The sequence below is a fragment of the Acanthisitta chloris genome, unplaced genomic scaffold (genome assembly GCF_000695815.1).
Source record: "Acanthisitta chloris isolate BGI_N310 unplaced genomic scaffold, ASM69581v1 scaffold1267, whole genome shotgun sequence".
Classification (NCBI taxonomy): domain Eukaryota; kingdom Metazoa; phylum Chordata; class Aves; order Passeriformes; family Acanthisittidae; genus Acanthisitta; species Acanthisitta chloris.
This window is the reverse complement of record NW_008680711.1, coordinates 1-21,102: the sequence shown is the minus strand read 5'-3', so window position 1 is coordinate 21,102 and position 21,102 is coordinate 1. Positions and strand designations below refer to the sequence as shown.

The 21,102-nt window shown below is 39.1% G+C and overlaps 2 protein-coding genes across 2 annotated transcripts; both read right to left on the bottom strand.

The window, feature by feature from the left end:
- Positions 1-5,131: 5,131 nt before the first annotated feature.
- On the bottom strand, positions 5,132-12,780 carry LRRC66 (leucine rich repeat containing 66). The gene is made up of 6 exons (XM_009077785.1): positions 12,288-12,780; positions 9,688-9,803; positions 9,451-9,635; positions 8,712-8,791; positions 7,526-7,922; positions 5,132-7,385 (listed from the first exon to the last, which is right to left on the bottom strand). The coding sequence occupies exons 1-6, from the start codon at positions 12,778-12,780 to the stop codon at positions 5,132-5,134; spliced, it is 3,525 nt and encodes a 1,174-aa protein (XP_009076033.1).
- Positions 12,781-15,685: 2,905 nt separating this feature from the next.
- SGCB (sarcoglycan, beta (43kDa dystrophin-associated glycoprotein)) lies at positions 15,686-19,872 on the bottom strand (the record flags this gene model as incomplete). Its single annotated transcript, XM_009077784.1, has 5 exons — positions 15,686-16,147; positions 16,962-17,093; positions 17,616-17,807; positions 17,920-18,105; positions 19,663-19,872. Coding segments are annotated over 5 exons (924 nt in total), but the record flags the coding sequence as incomplete, so codon positions are not given.
- Between the last annotated feature and the right edge of the window lie 1,230 nt (positions 19,873-21,102).

Below are 21,102 nucleotides of genomic sequence, written 5' to 3'. Positions count from 1 at the left end.
GAATGTCTTGGTCTGCAGAGCGAAGATTAGTTGGAGGCCAGTAACTAGCACTCCAGGGATCAGTGCTGGGTCCAGTCCTGTTCAGCATCTTCATTACAGACCTGGATAATGGGGCAGAGTGTACCCTCAGCAACTTTGCTGATGATACAGAACTGAAGTAAACAATGATAAGCCAGAGGATCATGCTGCTATCCAGAGGGACTTCAACAAGCTGGAGAAATGGGCTGACAGGACCTTAATGAACTTCAACCAGGAGAAGTGCCAAGTCCTGCAGCTGCGAAGGAACAACCCCCAATCCAGTATAGACCAGGGGCCACCCATCTGGAAAGCATCTTGGTGGAAGAGGGACCGGTGGACACCAAGTTGAAGATGAGCCAGCAATGAATCCTTGCCACAAAAAGGTGAATGGTATCCTGGTCTGTGTTAGATAAAGTATTGTCAGCAGGCTGAGAGAGGTGATTATTCTCTCCTCCTCAGCACTGGTGAGGCCAGACCTTAGTACTGTGTGTACTTCTGTGCTTCACAGCACCAGAGACACTGCAACCTACTGCAGAGGGTCCATGAAGATAATGCAGGGATTGGAACTTGTAAGAGGAAAAGCTGGGACTGTTTAGCCTGGAGAAGAGAAGGTACTGTGGGAGGTCTTACTAATGTATTTAAATACATGAAGGGATGGTGTAAAGAAGACAAAGCCAGGCTCTTTTCAGCAGTGCCCAGTGACAGGAAACAGTCAATAAGCACAAACTGAAACACTGACTGCTCCATCTAAACATCATGAAACATTTTTTTTTTCAACTGAGAGGCACTGCACTGGCACTGTGACTGTGCACAGTTATGGAGTCTCTGTTGGCAGAGATACTCAAAAGCCATCTGAACGTGGTCTTGGGCAGCTGACTCTAGGTGGCCCTGCTTGATTGGGATGGTTGGACTAGGTGAACCCAAATGCCACTTCCAACTTCAACCCTTCTGTGATTTCCCAAAGTGTGTGCTACGAAAAGTCTCTGTTACTCTAATGCTGGAAGAGGAGACTGGTCTAGTTGTATTTAAATGTGGTGATGATCTGAGGTCTGTTTATGACCTTAAACAGTTGTGTTTTATTTTTAGAAGTTTTTCAATTATTAGACTTCTGATGAGCTCTCACGTTGGTCTTTTCAAAGTGAATGTTACAGTATCTGAGCAGAGCAGTAGAAAAGCTATTGCCAATAAGACATGAAGATTACATTCTAAATATCTGTAATACATTCACAAGCTAGGTTTTTGAAAGAGCCATCAGTTAATCTCACTATTTTGTATTGGTTGCAGAGTTGAAAATTTGTTTTTAAATAAGAAACAGATGTAAAAGCTGGCAAAGACAATAAAGAACATATGTAAGAGAGTTCACAAGGCTTTTAAAAAATATTTTGCACTATTTGACCTACCAGTCTGAAGGCTCTTGGCTTAAAATATCACTTGAAATTGAATGTATTTGTTACAATTAGAATGTCATAATGTATACTGGAGATAAACAATCCTGGAGAAGTTTTTCATTACATTCCTCTTGTGGATGAAGACAGGGATTGCCTTTGCCAGTTCTCAGAATGTAGGCTCTTGCTTGCATTTATCAGAGGGTATGAGTCACAGTCTTCTATACAATGAAGAATTTAGTACTACCATCCAAAAAGATTCTGATGTTAATTATTTGTAGGTTAAATGTGCATGTCTTCTTACATTTAAGGGTTATTTTCCAGTCTGCTTTTCAATATGCTTGGGAAACATTGAAATGCTTTGTACCTACAGCAGGCAACTTGATAATTATCAAACTATCATAGGTATGTGTTTGAAAATGAGAGCTTTGTTTCATTCTGATTAGTGTCTGAAGTTCTTGATCTGCTCCCAAGACTTCAGTATTTTTTCCTGTACTGATTCACTGAATGAGGGATGCTGTGTCCTGTCAGCTCTGGAGCTCAGCACACTGTTTCCCTGTGAGAAGGGAGTGCTCAGTCTATTGCCAACATCCTCTTGGCTGCCTCGTCATGCTTCATTTACAAATTCATGCAGGATACTCTCAGGGACTGTGACTTCATCTGTTTACCCACAATCAACTGGGATAGTAACAGCAACTGGTTTTCTACTAGTATAGGTATCCTAGAAATTCTCAGTGATCAAACAAGCTAAATTAGTGAAGTTTTCAGTGTGAACAAGATAGTGGATTGCTACCAGCTGAAATGTAAAGAAAAATGAGTGGTTACAGTCTCAGGGTCAGTGTGTGTGGGACTGTATAACTATTGTATACAGAAGGACATGGCAAAATGGAGTGGCTGGAGAGGAGCAGTGTGAAGAGTACTGCATGGAAGCTACAGAAAATATAAAGGCTTTGTATTAAGTTAAAGAGAATTGCTAATGAACCAATATGAAGCAGAAGCAGCTGTTTCGATTTGAATGAAGAATTAATAATGAGTGGGGACATAAGCAGCAAAGGACAGTGGCAAGATTAGGCAGAAACATGAGGGTAAGTTTGAGATGGAACATGAACAATGTTGTGGCAGCAGAATGAAATGCTTTGTCGCATGTTAAAATCCCATGATGAAGGAGCAAATTTATTTTCTCTGACAAGAACACATAAACTTTTTCTGTAACTTCATGGCATGAAGGGAGGCTTAGTAAACTCAGCTTCTCACAAGTGATGTACTGTGTGCATTGCCACTGCAGCATTCCATGGTCAGAAAACAGATGAAACCAGTATGTATTCTGAAAGCTTGCTGGTCTATAGCTGAAACAAATAACAAAACATTGCTATGTATGAGACATCAGTAGAGACACTCGGGTAATTTTTCCCCCATCATCCACAAAATTGGCTTACTTGTGTAGTTTGATTTCTTAACTGGTTAGCAGGTGGTACAATCAAAAGATGACAGACCTTGGAGAGGTGTCAGCACAGTGTTTGAACACTTGTAGGTACCATAAAGAGCAAGTCAGCACTTTTTCCATGCATTGCATATTGAAAGTTGCTTTGGGCCCAAGTAACTTGTGTGGATAATGAGCTTTCCTGCAAGCTGGCTGTGGGTGTGAGAAGAGTGCTCGTGGTGAGGAAGTTCTGCTCTGTTTTCTGCTTGTAGTGGCTCTGTAGCTGTTCCTACAAGGAACTGGTGTCAGATTAACCAGTTCTTTATTTCTAGACAACCTCTAAAACCAGTTGGGTTTTATGCTACACACTGTTCTCTGAGAACAGCAGCCTTAAATTCAACAGAAGCCAAAGCATTACCTGAGTGTTGATGCTGTGTGGGTATTAAGGGAGAAAAATTGCAGTAGAACAGGGTGTAACATTTACAGACACTTATATAATCAAGGACTGTGTTGCATTGGGAAAGATACTTTATTTCAGAGTTCCTATATTTTTAACTTTTCTGGGAATGCTGTGATTTTTGCAGATTTGAGTGTTTTGTCATTTAATTCGTGTCTACTCAGAGGGTAAAAACAACTATGGAGAGTTAAGTGTATAAAATTTTCTCTGTGTTTGAAAAACAGAAAACAAAACCAGACTTTTAAAATGAATAATTTGATGACAAATTGTGTATTTCTTCAGAAGATGATTTCATCCTCATTTTTCTGAGCAGATTCCTATCAAAGGAATGAAGCCAGTACCTGCTCTTAATTAACTTATTAATTATCAGTTGAGATATCACTGAGTACTGGAGCCAAAAGAACAGCAATCTTCCAAGAACTAATTGGAAAACAAAGATCACCTGTGACAGCAGAGTCATTGCTTGTAATTGAATCGTGTGTTATTGAGTGCATTTATTTGCAAATACTGTGGTGAACTAAATCAAATCTATACAATATCTGCATGAAATTGCCCTGCAATCTAGTCTGAGTTATGATAGAGATTTTGCAAAAATTGGCCACAAAAAAAAAGACAAAAGAAATCAACAGGAGCTTTAAGCATAGGTGATTCAGCCCAGTAAATACATTACAGGTAATTGTGATGCTGGATGTGTAAAACAATTATTTTAAAAGGAGCTCCAGGCATGAAGAAAATATTTTTCAAAAGATGAAATAATATAAGTACTGGTCTCCTTCAGTTGCTTTTACTTGCCTCCTGAGGGTTGTGCAATATTTCCTTTTTAGTTCCAAGCATGTGAAGCTAACCAGAGTTGTCAGCTTCTGTCAGCATCTCTGTTCTCGCCTAGTTTTCTTCAAAGATAGTTTCAGTGACGTAGGGTGCCGTCGAACTTGTTCCTCATGTGATGGAACTGAAATGTGTGCTTCCTCTTTGGGGATTTTAGTGGGTTGTGTCTCCATAGTAGAGTTTTCCCAGAGTTTCTAGCTAGCTTGCTGCATTTTCTCAGAGCCTAGGTCTCCTCCCCTTCATGATGACATTTCCCTTCAAGGACTGCATCTGTGGTGCTGTGTATGTTGAAAGGGCTTTGGGCCATATTCAGAGAAAATTTTACCATATGTTTGGTACCTTTTGGCTTATAAAACATCACTCTATGTCAAGCTACTGATGTTCTAATACAATATTTTTGAACTGTGCTTGATCTGCCCTTAGTAAAGTTCTGAAGGAGGTATAGGATCCTTTGTCTTTTTTTTACATTACCCTGCCCATGTCATCACATTTGCAAGCTACAGGTGATGCCCCATCATAGCTACATCTCTGCAACAAACTTTTCTGCAAGGATTGAATTCTATTCTGTTTCTTTGAGAAAGAAGGTTTTCATTACTCTCTGTCTTGCCAAGTAGAAAAGTAATTTTTTGAATGTAATTGAATACTGCTTGGACTTTACTTATCTTTGCAAAACTGTGGGAATTCAGAGACACTTAATCCACAAATTTGGCTCAAAAAAGCAGAAGACAGTAATACTATTGCACTGGATAGGGTTGAGTCCCACAGGAAAACACAATAGTAATGTAGTGATAATTTCAGTATTACATTTATTTTAGAGATGCAAAACTGCATATCTGAAGCAAATTCCAAGGGAAACTTACATATTAGTACCAACGATAATGAGAAAGTATATACATTAAAATTCAGCAAAGGCTTTATTATCAGTAACATTCTAGAGCTGCTTTTCATAAAATCTCTTATTGGTTTTTTGCAAGTAGCTTCTATACAAAAGGCATTTCACTTTGAAACATTTTTTTTCCAATAGTCTCAGCTATCGAAGTTTGTTGTCCTGCTTTGCAAAATATTAGCAAATCCATCAAATGCTCTTTTCTTCTTAACAAAAAACTGGTCCCGTCTTAAATTCGTCTGACTTTTTTGATTGAGAGCTTCGCTGGAATTTTGGAGGTGTTCTCCAGCCGTTGTAGAATTGTTCTCCAGTTCCGTTGTAGTAATATCATCCTCTGTCTTGCTGGAATCAGAGATTGTATTTCCTGCAGGCTTTTGTGGGAATGAATGTGAACTGTATCGTGTGCTTTCACTGAAGAAATCTTGTGGGACTGAGAAGGAGTTTGTATCCTCGTCACTCTGATCCAGTTGGAAATGATCATCTATTGTGAAACCTGCCTGTGTTTTCCCAGAAGTGCAAAGCTGCAGCAGATCTGCTGTAAGATTACAAGGCTGTGTTTCTTCAGGTGGACTGCATTTGCTGGTGTCCTGTATTTCTGTGTATCCATCACAGTTTTCCTCCTCAAAACCTCTGTGCATTTTATCTGCCCAAGCCTTAGTTGTGTTCCCCTCCTTCCCCTGTGGTAGCAAGTCATCTTGCTGTGTAATAAGCCTAAAATGTTTTTCAGCTGTGCGTTCAGGCAGAGACTGAAGAGATGATTCATCGTTGGAATGCAGCAGCGATGTGTTTTTAACAATTTCATTCAAGTCAGTATCAAAGGGAGCAAAAATAAAGTCATTGTCCTCAGATGTACTCATGTTTCTTCTTAATGTTCTCCTTAATGCTTCACCACTATTCTTTTCAGAGGAGTTCCTGGCTATGTGCTCATCTGTATTCTCCTCTGGTGCATTTTCTTTTTGTTCAGTGGCACTGAAGCTGAGGGAATGCTGTGGGTCAGTGGGAAGCTGATACAGCTGCATTTCAGCCTCTTCAGGACTTTCCTCTATGTCTGTGTCATATGTGGGAGAATGTTCTACCATGTTACCAAAGTCTGTACTTTGATTGTGGAGAGAATCAGAATCAGGGGTTTGTAGCGTTGACTCTGCATTAGTAAAATAATCCAACTTACCTGGAACTTCTTGACTTGAAGAACTAACTGTGTCTGGATCTGACATGCTTACATGGTCACTGCATTTATCAGCATAAGGGGATGCTGGTTCAGCTGTGGTGGCATCTGACCCATGATTAATAATGGTTTCATAATATGCACTGTTCTCATCTTCATTTTCCCCAGTATACTGAAGTTCAGCCACAATGTTTGGAGACTCTGGTGGTGTTGAGAGCTCCACAGTTTCACTGTTAGCATCAGCTTCCTCTAGTGACAGCTGACAGACTGGCATGTTGTCACTAACTACAGGTTGTTCCAGTTCAGAATCTGCTAAAGAACTACAGTCACTCATTGTGAATAGAGTCCCTTCGTCTGAAGAACTGTCACCAAATACATCTGCAGAAGCATTGGTTTCATTTGTACATACCCTTTCACAGTCATACTCACTAAAGGGAGAGCCTTCTACTGTTAAATAGGTGCTTGAATTCTCAATATCTGTATCTCTTCTGGAGTTATTGGGTAAAATAACATCTCCCACATCACTAGTCATATTTGTGTGCTCAATATCTGTATCTCTTCTGGAGTTACTGGGTAAAATAACACGTCCCACATCACTAGTCATATTTGTGTTGCTGTTTAGACCAAGTTGTTCATCACGGCTTTGCCTTTCATGCTTAAATTTTGTAGTGTGCATGGGTTCATTATGTGAAACAATATCTTTTCTTTCTGGAGAATCTGGTGTAGCCTTTGTCATCTCAGAATGTTCCAGACCAGAGTTGTTGCTTACTCTGCTGTTTCTAGAGTCTTGTGCAACTGTACGTGTTTGTGTTGTGGAAAACGGAGAGTTGGTTTCTCCCATGAAGGCTAAATCTGAATCTGAAGAGTTGGTGTGATTTGAGTAAGGGTCAGCATTCAGTCTTCTGGGTATGGGAGGGAACCTGTTCTTCTCTGAGTGTTTGTTCTTTGCATATGTTGAATCTTTCCATAATGCAATGTCATTACTCATTGATTGTCTTGGTGTTACTTCATTGCTATTCTGGTAATCTGTCCTTACAGAAAATAGTCCATTATCATCAGCATTTGCATTTTGATAATGGTCAATATTAGTTTTGATATCTGAAAATAGTGATTTTTTCTTCATGTTGCTGGGGTTCTGATGCTCTGCTTCAGGATTTAGTGGATGTACACCACTAGAAGTGACTCTTTCATGCAAAGTAGAAGATTCTGTAGGACACGTGTCTGTGTATCTTGAAGAATCCTCATCACAAATTAACAAATTATGCTGTGTATTTGTTGGTTGATTAACAAATTATGCTGTGTATTTGTTGATTGGCTTGTAGAAAACTCTTTGCTCAAGGTTTCATCTGAAAAAGCTTGATTAGTATACATTTGGTTTGAACCTGAATTTTTATTCCCGTGCATGAGTCTCCACAGGCTCACCAGGTAGGGTCTAGCAAAAGCACCCAGACAAAATGCACAAACAAATGTAATGAGCACTGAGAGGGAGACAGCCAGTGCAAGGTCTGACTCTGTTCTTCCTTGTCTAAAAACACTGTTAGTGTCCCGGGCTTTTCTAACCAGAGATGCTGAAACCCTCTCTTTCACCTGTAGATTGTAAATGAGATAGTTCTCCTTTGTTGTATTAAAAATACACAAATATATTCCTTCAGCAGTTTTCTCAGCATTGTGTATCACTAAATTATTCATTTTATCCAGTGTCATATGAGGAAGACTATGATTTTCTGAAATTCTGCCTTTAGGTGTCCACCAGGAGACTCCATTGCCTGAAATAAAAGGAGAAACCAACTCAATCTTTCTTAAAAGCTTGGTTTGCAGAGTCAAGGTATTTCTATAAGAATATACTCTGACCTAACTTTGATAATTTTAACAATTTATTATAATTTTTTAACGGTACTAAGTCTGTTAAACCATCATATATTCCCCCCACCACCCCCCTTCCATTTTCTACATGCTTCAGAAGTGCTACCCCACTATTTGGTCCTTTGTTTGGGTCCAAAATTAACTGCTACATTTGCAACATACTACTTATTGAAATTTGTTGTCTATAATTTGGGATAATTTATTAGTTTAATGTAAGGAAGGGGATGAAGACTTTCAGGAAACATGACTTTCAAATATTCTAACCCATATACTACTTTCTAATGAAATAATAGTGCAGATTAACTTGTTCACTTATTTTTAAACAGTATCTTTAGAAATTCACTTTTAAACCCAGATTTCTTTGATCTTTCTGCATGCATTTGGATGGAGTCCCTGATGTAGGGACTTTAACCATTTAACCAGCAGTAGGACAAGGGGGCACAGACTCAAGCTCTGCCAGGGAAGGTTTAGGTTGGATATTAGGAAGAGATTTTTTACAGAGAGAGTGCTCAGACATTGGAATGTGCTGCCCAGGGAGGTGGTGGATTCACCATCACTGGAGGTTTTCAAGATGAGACTGGATGGGGCACTTAGTGCCATGGTCTAGTGACCACGGTAGGGTTGGACTCGATGATCTTGGAGGTCTTTTCCAACCTGGTTGATTTTGTGATTCTGTGATTCTATGTACATACCCCTTGTGTTGTCCAAGTTACAGTTCAGCACTGATGTGCTCCCTGTTGGGATTAGGGCCGTCTTGAGCAACACACTGTCCCTGCAGTTTAAATCAGAGCTTGAAAGATACAGCAGAGGTTTTTGTGAGTTGTTGGCAGACTTATTATATGAAAGGCTCCATTTTCTCCTTGTGGTGTCATAAAGGAAATGAAATAAGCGTTTGAAAGTGTTTAGTCTGCAGTTAAATATCCAGCCATGATTTGCCAAATACACTTCAAGCCGAAAGAAGTTCCAAGTGCTGAATATCTGTGGTAGAGGGATTGCCAGAGCATTTTCACGGAGATCCACAACCTACGTGGAAATAATTCAGAATTAATTTGATAAGCCTTACAATGAAATCCTTACTGCAACATCCACAATGTTTCTTTTAGTATACAAGCACTTCTTTAGTTATGCGAACAATACATCTGTTTAAGATTTCAATAACATTGTTCTAAGCCTATTAACATACATTAAAAGTTTAAATTGTGGCATATTCAGACTTCTCCCATTGCAGACCTCCCTGTGTGGGAATGGGAAGTTGCAGACCTCTTGCCATGGAAGGGATGGGGGTAGAAAAGGACATGTGTGTGCTTAAGGCAGTTTCGGACTGGTTTATAGCATAGATAAATGGTGATTTTTATGTTATATTTTGTATATTTACAAGTCTGAGTGTTTTCCTATATATGAAAAGCAAACATAAAAAATTCTTATTCTCACCATTTGCTTTCATTTTTATAATTGTATACTAATATAATAATCAGAGCAATATAATCATGCTGAATATTGTAATTAATATCTTTAATGGTGATTAGAACATTGAAATAGTGGTTATACTGCTTTACGACCTGTAATTTGTTGAGATCCCTGAAGGCATCTGGATGAATTTTAGTTATCTTGTTGTTCTGCAGGTCAATGTCCTTCAGCTGTGAACAGTTCTGAAAATCCTTTGGGTCAGTTCTGCAGGTCAATGTCCTTCAGCTGTGAACAGTTCTGAAAATCCTGTGGCTCGATCTGTCGTATGCTATTGGATGCCATACGGACAGTTTGTAAAGATTGCAGCAGGCCCAGTCCTAGAAAGAACAGAACTAGTTCACATTTCATGGTCTGCTTTCCCAATTGCATACAGTGTCTTTAGAAAATTCTTTGCCACAAAATTCCTTCCATTGCTGTCTGCTGCAATGAGTGGCTGCAGCCTTTGTGTTGTTACACCTTTCCTATTCAGTGGTGGTCCCGTTCCAGAAGCTGCATTGCATCAGCAGCAAACATGGTCAGACAATCACAGTCAATGCATGTTTTATAAACCAACACTTTCATAAAAGCAGTAACATTCCTTTGTGCTCTCAGAATTATTCTGTGATCTCTGAATGTGCTTCTCTGGAGCACTGGAGGTAGGAAAAGAGGAGTGTGAAAAGGGTGTAACATAATCAGTTTATAAGATCCAAATATGTTTATTATAAATAAAGGATGGAGATACAAAAGGTGATACAGCATCTCCTATCCATTGCCATCTGCAATTTCATGGGATTTTTTCATATGTGGAATTATTCAGCATCTCCTATCCATTGCCATCTGCAGTTTCATAGGATTTTTTCATATGTGGAATTATGTGAACTGTATTCATAGGATGTAAACCTGACTGGAAACAAAATTGTGTTGTTGCTTATGCCTGTCTGCCTGTGAATTATCAAGCATGACAGTAAATTCTTCAGCATATCCTAGTTACAATATCATCTGTCTTGCTTAAGGAGCCCTTATGCAAGGATCTTATTTCTCTTAGGTGCTGCGTAAGCAGCTCCCTGAGCTCCAGACTGCAAATTCCACTGGGAAGCCAGGCACTTGAACACTGAGCATCACCACAGTTTGCAACACCCCAATGTCACTCTAGTGAGTTTTGATCATACAGCATTGTTGAGAAGCTAGCTACTAGTTCTTAAAAATCTTACCCTTGGTGTCATCTGGTTTACTGGAAATCTCTTTTCTCAGTTTGCATTTCAGTTTGCTGAGTAATTGATCTTTGGATTTATTCTGAAGAGCACAGGGAATGATTAATTTCCTGCTGTAAAACTACAGGTAGCTGACAGCAAAGGCATTCAGAAGTTCTGGCAGTTCATAAATTCTTCCTTGCACCTGCATGAGGAATTGTACTTTGGATGCTTCCCTGAAACTAAACTTGTGCCAAAAATATAACACTGGTATGGCAGCAATAGGCATCAGCCTGATGCCTGGGGTGGCAGCTGTGAGAAACCTCTCGCTTTAGAACTGCAGTTTCTGGTTTCTTACCAGAGCTTAAAAACTAGAACATTAGTCAAGTATTTTGCACAAGGAAAATAAAGTTTTGTATTTAAATGAATACGGGGTTTAAGGAAACTTGAAGTATGGTGGTACCATGCATTATTTTGCACAAGGAAAATAAAGTTTTGAACATGTATTTAAATGAATATGGGGTTTAAGTAAACTTGAAGTATGGTGGTACCATGCAGAGCAATTTGACATCTAAAAATTGAGTTTCTAATAGATAAGGACTGATCTCTCTGACCCATTGAGGTATCCTGTAATTATATTTATCTATCAAAACAAACCAAATTTGCATCAATGTACTTGGTGAAAGCTTTTGTATACTGTCTATATGAGTACCTTACAGATACTACAAAATAATTCAGTGAAATGGGTTTCCAGTGTGCCCAGAGAATTATTAATTATCATAAAAGGAGAAAAATAAAACTTTCTGGGTCCTGTGTAGGTGCACATTTACTCCCTTTGCCTGACTTTGTGGGACTAGTGGAGGTTTTGTTTGTCACCCCACAAATTTTCAAACTCTAGAGCAAATGTATTTGATGATGTTATCAGAAATCAATAAATTCAACACAGCATATAGGATAGGGTAACTCCTTTGGCAGCTTCTGCTTCATTCAAACAGTTTGGACAATGTCAATCATCCTTTTATGAGGCTAAAGGCTAAGCTGCCTAGCACAGTTCACTGACCAGCAAACCCTTTCTAAAAGTCTATCAAAACCTTACAGCCCTCTCCTGGTACACCAAGGTGGCACCTTGGTTGTGTGTCAGATGGCAAAGAGCAAAATTGTTTTGACTGAACAAAGTATGTTTTCCTGTCTTCATGATACTGAAATTGCAGCAAGTTTTATTTAAGAGTGTTGACTTCCTTCTGAAGGGTAGTGTGAAATTCATTATCCGTAATTTTCTTGATGGTAAGGGTCATGACTGGGTTGAGGAGGCTGTTGTTTTTCCAAAAATCATTACTTCCCTTTCTATACAAACAAACAATAATACTGCTTGGGCTCCTAAGAGGATAAATTTGGATATATCTGACTGATATTAAGGCATTAGGGTTACCAAGGCAGCATAAAAATCTCCCAACCTAAATCAAAACAACCCATTTGCTTCCATCTCTCTATTTACACATGGGGGACTTTCCCTCACCTTAAGCATAACTAAATGAGAAAATCTCACTCTGAATTCAGTAAGTTGTATGGAATACATCCAAACCCAACTTACCCCTTGGGAGTCAGGTCCTTAAAGATTTTTTTAATGCTTACCTCTTGGAACTGTATTAAGATTATTTCTTTCGACTGACAGTATTTTCAAAGCAGGCAGGAGATGATCAACTTTTCTGTGTGTTGTAGAGCCACGTGCAGGCATAGGTGTGTCCAGTGTGAGGGTGTGGATGGCATTACCATTGAGGTTTAAGGTTTCTAAGACAGGTAAATACGTACAAGTAGTTAAGGAGAGTTCAGAAATCAGGTTGTTACTGAGGTTCAGGTGTTTTAGCATCCATTTTTCATTTCTTTCATCAGTGCACAGAAAAGTTCTAATATTATTGTAACTAAAGTCAGCTGTTGTTGCTGTTTGTGATATAGCTTCTGGGATAGTTGATATTCTGGTAAAAGAACAGTTCAGCAAGAACTCCCCTTGCCACCAGCAGTCTGAATGGTGATGTGTTTCAAGAATCCACTGGGACTTTGCTCTCGCTGATCCAGGAAGGTTAAAGAAAAGGACCACAGCTATGACACTCAGATGAAGGTTAGCCATAGGATCTGTATGTCAAATGTAAAATTATAGTTAAGTTCAGCATAATAAGAATTAAATAGAAAGAGGAAGTACTTCAACATTAAAAAAAATCAACACCAAATAATCAAAGTATTACCAACATTCTGCCTTAAACCTCCAGTTTTTGGAGTCTTATGTATTTTTCAAAAAGAACATTCATAAACTGGTAACCTTCCCCCTCCCTCCACCTCTCCCCAAACCCAATCCAAACCTTTTCTTTCTTTTCCAGCACTTTGTTTGAGAAACTCAACTTCTCAGGAGCCTGTGAACGAAGAGCAGTGGAGACTTTTGAACTCTGCTTCAGGTATCGCAGACAATTACCACTGAACAAAGTCCACAGGGTACAATCCATGACAAACAGGTGTGGAGTGTTTTTCATAGTTAAGAGTTCATAAAATACTAGTTTCACTATGAATAACACCACAATGTATTTTAAATGAAAAACTATATTCTTACAAATAACACTACTGGACCATGGCTGCATCTTAGAATTTATTGTTTCATTTCAAAACCAAGAACAGAAATTCAATTGTGTCTCACCCATTCCAACAACTATTGCCTTTACATAGGCTGAGAACTCTTCACATGCAAGTTGTTTCAGCGTACCCAGTATGGCATTTTACAGAGACTTGCACAATGCACTTTAAACACACATGATCTTTAGTGCATCTGTGGGAGTGAAACAAATAATGTGCCACACAACATTTAATACGTATAGAAAAACGTACCTTAGGCAGTTGTTAGAAGGTAACAAGTAAATGCACAACACAAGGCATGTATGGTGCCAACATTTCTCAAACTGTGTAATATAAATATAAAATATATTAACATTACATAAACAGTGGCTAGCAAATTGATAATTTATTTCTTTTGGTATTTGTATGATTGGTTTTGCTACATTTTGACAAAAAAATCCACACTTCAAAAACAATTCTCCAGACCATGATTTAAGAGTACCTTTGTGAGAAATCTTTCAGCTACACTGCATACAGTATTTTAAAAAGAACTCTTGATAATGACAAGAATCCAAAACTAGCATACAGACATGTCAATATGAACCAGAGAAGAGCTTCAATATGCTCTTTGTGTGGAATCTACTCGACTCAGGCAGCATCTGCCACTTTCAACATCTAATTCAGCTTTGAGGATCCTGCTCCTTTTATTTATTTTTATTTACATATATGTGTGTTTATATATAGAAAAATAAACTGAAAAACTTCTATTAGCATGAGAATGAAAATTCTAAAAATGTTGTAGTTTATTTCCTCATCTTCACTGTAACAGATACTGAGGCACTGCTGAGCAGCAAAGAGGTATGTTTTCAGCAAAATGTGTTAAAGTGTTTAATAACTGGTAACTAACAAAACTATGAAGTTCATGAAGGCAGTATGCAAAATGTTAGTACTTCCCCAGAGTCTTTGATGTGAGCAATTAAATGTCTTTTGCTATCTTTTATTCTGTTTATTATCATTTTTGTCAGAACGGCTCCACTGCTGTCCACCCCCAAAACTGAGCATCACAATCCTGCTCTGCCTTTGAGCAGTGAGGGAAACACAACCTCTCTGACCTCCCATGTGGTGTAATGCCTGGCCCTACTGATCCCCCTCTAGAAATCACTTCCATCCATACATATCCTGCATGAGGATCCCCTCTAGAAATCACTTCCATCCATACGTATCCTGCATGAGAACTTAATGACTTCCAGTAAATTCAGGAATTGGGACTTCAGAAGTGAATTTCTTGTTACAGCAAGAGCCGATTTCTATTTTATAGAATGCTATGTACTTTGAGAGCTGTAAAACAAGGATAGTTTATCCTCCCATAACAAATGACTGATTCTGAAATTAATGTGTAACATTTGTGGAAATTTTAGTATCAGAAGTGTGTGCTTATCTTGAAAAACTTGCAAGAAGCTGTTGCAGTCACCTTTGTGGCCTCCATTACTAAGGTTACTTGATACTACTGCAAAACAAACCTATTTTAAACTGGACAAGTACAGGGTGGGGAAAGGAGGAATCTTTATAGACAGCTGTTCTATTTTTAGCACAAAACCCCTCAGTGCTGCCATGGCAGTTGCAAGGCTGTAGTAGGCCCCAGTTCACCGCAGATAGTTTCACTGCTGACAAATTCCGATCCACATGTATTTACTCTGCTGTTCTACCCTCACGTTTTGAATTATAGACTGCAGTTTCAGAATTTAATTCTGAGGTACTCAGTAATGCATCAGTACTGACATTTGTGGGGAAAGAGAGCCCTGATCTCTGACACTGCTGCAACAGTCATGCTTGAGATTATTACCTGCCAAGTAACAGACTCAAGACACTGTTCACATTAAAGCCTCCAGGAAAACACTATTTTTGTGTAGTGATCATGTTATAAGTGCATCTTTAAAAATGTACTTCTAATATAAACATGTTTTATAAATACTTCACATAAATTAAGCAACTGCAGAATGCCTTAACTGCACAAAAGGAATGGGAGCTCAAGCAACACTTCAATAACTGCAAGACTATTTCAAAACTGAAGTTACATTTCCACACTCAATATTACTTTGCAAATACTATGATAATTTCTGTAATGACACAAGAATATATGGCAGAAATAATCTGATATTTTAAAGTGAATCTGCCATTACCCCTCTCCTTGCACACATCTGGTAAACCATGTCAGTTTGGGGAAAATCTATGTATCAACAAGAAATGAAGACAAAGCCAGACTTCAGCCATCTTAGGCAAATCCACTTCCAATAACAAACTGACATTCCTCTTGAGGTACTTCAGATCACAGTTGTGTTCTCAGCAGTCCTCAAAGTCTTCTTGGGATGTAGGACAAAAACCTCCTCCACAGGCAATGGAAGGCAGTCCACGTTGTTGCTGAGATCATGTTCTTAAATATATTCTACTGCTCCCAACTCAAGAAGGTATTTCTGTACACACATACACTGAAAGCTTACTGAATCATCACCACTACTGCAGCTACCAGGATGGTGACATAATACTGCTGACCCTAGCAGCCTTTCCTTAAAAATATTACGTAAGAAATGTTAGTATAAACTGCCGTAAAAACAGAAATCCTTGAAGGCATGCAATTACTTCATACAAATATATGTAAACACAAAAGAGAACTCTCCTGGCAGTGGTTTGTTTTAGTGTGTGGCTCCACACGGGTTGACAGAAGTCTGACAACCCATGTTATAACCTGTCACCTGAACCTTGAACAGTGTTCCATCTGCACACATGCACAGCTTAAAACGCAGCCAGTTGCCATTGTTGAACTGCTCCCCATAAGAAGAACTTGGCAGTCGTGAGGGGCTGACCATCACAGTTCCATTCAGGATAATGCTGTTTTCCTATGAGGAAAGAGGAAAAAAAAAAGTACATCTAATTTAAACAAGGCAGGCTGGTTTTGAGGACATGCTGAATAAATCACATCTTTAGAACGGCTGTAGAATCAACAGAATAAAAAAGGTACATATAAAAAGGTTTAATTATTTTAATGAAATTTATAATAATGTCCATGGATTTCTCAATTACAGTCAGCAATGTACTTTGCTATTCCAGTGGTAGGTCAGTATTGAGACAGACAGCAGTAGTGTGGCTTTTCACTTTACAGACCTATTAACAAATGCAGCAAGTCTAAAACCATGGACATGAAATGGGGGAGTTGGTGTTTGAATTCATACATGAAATTGATTTACACTTGAAAGTGCATATACCTCCTCTAACCATTCCCATCATTCCATATGCACTGCAATCTTAACCATCTCCAGAAATCTAAAAGCAATGCTAGTGAGCCTAACTGTGACAGCACAGTTAGGCTCTGCTCCTCTGGCAAAGGAGAGGACTTTACTGGCTGACCCCAGTAAAGCTTCCAGAGGAGAAGATGAATTCCCTCTGGTATTCATTTCATTGCAGAGGGCCAATAGCTTACTTTTAATTGCATTGTGGGTTTTTGCTCTCTTAACAGTAATAAATCACTGCTGCCTGAAAACTTCTGCACCACAAATTAACAGCAAAGTAATAAAACACTGATTTAAATCCTACTAAATACACTGACTGAGTTTTTATGCATGACTAGTTTATATAAAGTTTGAAACCATGTCAGTTTACTATCAACTGAATTTGACAATAAACTATTAAAAACCGCTGATTTGAAATACTTACAGCTTTCAGTTCCATGTTCCCACCCATTCGAAACTCAATGGTCTTGCCTGTGATGAAAACACCTTCGTTTCCACGGACAATAGCACGGCCATCAACCTTTATGTTCAGATCACTGGTTGCATTGCTGGTAATCTAAGAACATAACCAAAATCCAGTGTATTACAGATCAGTGAAAATGTGTCACTCGTGTTTGTCTGAGTAACTTTACCTTAAAAGTACTGCTATACAATTTAATAAAAAAGGTCAATGTGCTGCTTGCTCTTCTGCCTTTATGCCTATGAAGCTTCTGCCCATTTGTTATTTTCCACGTTCGCATTTAAAAACAGGATTACTTAATTTTGGAAGGTATGTGAAATAGTTTATTTTTGCAATCAAAACTACAATTCATAGGACAATTTTATGGGATACACAGCTAACACTTGCAGCAAATACAACCTTCCTGTTAGGACTAGTTATGTACACTTACCCTCTGTTTTCACTTAATCTCTTCCTCCTATGCATTTATAGGTTTGGGGTTTTTTTTCTGGAACAAGATTGCTCAATGCTTCCTAAGGCACACTCGACCCTGTGTAAAACCACTAATACTACTCTACTGTTACAGAAATTATGGGCTTATCATTATACTTAACAAAAACTAATTTAGAAGAGACATACCCTCTCTGTAGAAGCCTTTTGTACATTCAATATTTTAACTCCATTTGGCAGATGAAACTCATGAGTTTCATAGTCTGTGCTGAACAAGGTATTTTGTGTCCGTGGGTCAACAAATTCCATGCCAATATCGCTGGTAATGGAAGTTTTGTCTTTTTCCACACTAAGCTTCGTTGTTCCTTGCTGAAAAACAATCTTCAGGAACAAAGTCATGAAGTTAATGATGTTTCAGGTATAATGTTTATTAGCAACATGAATGTAATTCCCTAGTGTTGCTCACAAACTTTCAGTTCATGGTATAACTTACAGGCTGATTATTCCCAGTGATCACCAAATCTTCATTCCGTCTCCCTCCTACAGTGCTTTTATACAAGGGATGTATAACACCCATGTCAGACACTTGCTTAAACCGCAACAAGCCACTCTCATGGAATTCCATGCTGTCACAGCCATTGGGACCAATTCGAATCACTGCCCAGATAACCAGGGTAATCTGAAAGAGAAACACATTTTCAAGGATTATGCTGATCATCTGGATCTTAGAGTCATAAAATCAACAGGGTTGGAAGAGACCTCAAAGATCATCGAGTCCAACCCTACCGTGGTTACTAGACCATGGCACTAAGTGCCACATCCAGTCTCAGCTTGAAAACCTCCAGGGATGGTGAATCCACCACCTCCCTGGGCAACACATTCCAATGCCTCTCTGTAAAAAATCTCTTCCTAATATCCAACCTAAACCTCCCCTGGCAGAGCTTGAGTCTGTGCCCTCTTGTCCTGCTGCTGGTTGCCTGGGAGAAGAGACCAACCCCTACCTGACTCCAACCTCCTGTCAGGGAGTTGCAGAGGGTGGTAAGGTCTCCCCTGAGCCTCCTCTTCTCCAGGCTAAACAACCCCAGCTCCCTCAGCCTCTCCTCATGGCACTTGTGCTGGGTCCCATCACCAGCCTCGTTGCTCTTCTCTGGACCTGCTCCAGCACCCCAATATCCTTCCTGAACTGAGGGGCCCAGAAGTGAACACAGTATTTGAGGTGTGGCCTCACCACATGCTGGTGGTGAGGCCACACCTTGGAATGTGGTTGTTTAGGAGTGAATTTACCTTAGTCTGTTTAATTCCTACTGAAAACATCGTAATACATTTAATTATGAAAAGCATTTTACATTATTTTTAAACTTATCTGAAACAGCAACTAAAATGACTGAAATATATATAAACACAGTATTTGAGGTGTGGCCTCACCACATGCTGGTGGTGAGGCCACACCTTGGAATGTGGTTGTTTAGGAGTGAATTTACCTTAGTCTGTTTAATTCCTACTGAAAACATCGTAATACATTTAATTATGAAAAGCATTTTACATTATTTTTAAACTTATCTGAAACAGCAACTAAAATGACTGAAATATATATATATATCCCTGCATTTTACATTATTTTTAAACTTATCTTATTATCTTTAAACTTATATCCCATCCATAATTTAATCTTTTTTTCTGTTTTAGGGTAATCATGGCATCCTTGGCTAAAGAAATTTCCTCAACTGCTCAGCTCAGGATATACTTAACCTTGAACTACAAGAAAGCACCCTCACAGGTGAATTTCCAATTATGAAAAGTAATTAGTTACTTCTCATTGCCCAGGCAATGAAAAGGTGGTAATTACAATGATGAAGCTCTGAAGTGCAGTGACTGGTTAATTCTGAATGCTCACATGTAGCTCTGTTACATAAAATGTTCCTGGCATATCTCCTGAATGCATTTGTACTTCTAACACTTTGCCTGGAGTGACACTTTGAAGGTTCCTAATCCTTTCTTACATAAATAGTAGGTTCCTTTCTGGGACCATGATAACTTAAATAACCATGACTGAACTTACAAGATTCTTCCATCTAATCTTGCTCAGACTACAAAAGAACAAAAAAGACAGGATAAAAATGAGAGTCTTTTCCTGTACATTTTAAGTTCTTAGCCATACTGGAAAAGTTATTTCTCTAATAAACCATCAAAATGAAATATGACCTAATGTTGCTTACGGTCCAAGTATTATACTCACAATCAGATTGATGACGGCCAAAATAAAAAGAACAACGATCACACATATGGCCAAGTTGCCCTTCCTGCCACGTAACCCTGTCTTATGCAGACGGTCTTCATCGATGGGGATGTATCCTGCTTTGAAGTTGCTGTTGTGCTCCTTATTGCCATTCCTGCGCTCCACGGCCTTCTCTCGCATAGACTTCTTCACGGGGCCATTGGAGCTTTGCTGTAACACACACCATGGGTTAGCTTAAGGCATGTGAAGTCACTAACATGACACACAGAGAGGAATGCAAAAAATACAATCTGAATTGACTAGTGGAATGTATTAGACACTATGTTTAGTATTAGACTTCAGTTTGCCACTCGGTACTTAGAATACACACTTAGAATCACAGCAAGCTCAGCTAATGCAAGGGCTAAATTTAAAATGCAGGTATTTTCAGACAATATATTGGTTTATAGCTCATCTTTATCACAGTAGATAGGCATTACTAACGGCATTGTTGCAGTAAAAAGATCCAAAAGAGCGGGAAAGAACTTTATCAAGTTATTACCTCTTGAGAATGATACAGGATAGAACTCTGCAGGTCATTTGCCAATACACAGGATTTTAGCTCCCTCCATGCTCACATGTGATAGACTCTCAAGGAGTCCATTCTAAAGAAGTGTGGTGGATACAGTTTTTAAGTTAGTCTGATAGCACAGGGATTGTATTCAACTTCTATTGCTTGCATGCAGCATTGAGCAAAAGTACTGTGAGGCTTCAAACCTGGCATGGGGAACTTGGCCAGCCCAGCTTTACTTTAATAATTGGAAGATACCAGATTGTGAGGGATATCCTGTCAATGCAACCAATCAATAGAGGATACTCTTCCAGATAGTCACAGAGAAAATGAATCTTTGATGTATTCTTGCAGCTGTCCCAAATTTTTGTTCCACCTCCCTTGAATGGAACAGATTGCTATTTAAGGCTTCAGTTCCTCAAAGAAGGGGCTCAGTCTTTATGATGGGATTAAGTCTGTTCATCTGAAATGACTCCTAAAGCTGCACCTTAAGCTCCTGCACCTGTACATTTCTATACTGATATAATGGATAAAAAAAATCATGTTTTCTTCTATTGCTGAAGCACACAGAAATGGTGTTAAGAAAGGTCCTCGACCTCAACAAGTTTATGGAGGTGATGTTCTGAAGCCTCTCCAACCACGCACAAGCTCAGAACGAGCCAGGTAGGGAAACTGTGAGCTCGGGGGAAAGGGAAACAACCTTGTACGACGGGACAGCATCTTGTCCCGAGGGTAGTGCGATCTTGAAAGGACCTGACAGCGAGATAAAACCCCCGTGTAGCTATTTCGGTGCTCAGGCAGCACAAGAGAAGGCAGCGCCAGGACCGGGCGAACACGGATGGAATGCTGGAACGAGTGCCCGAGCAGCCACGCAGAGCCAGGCAGCGCCT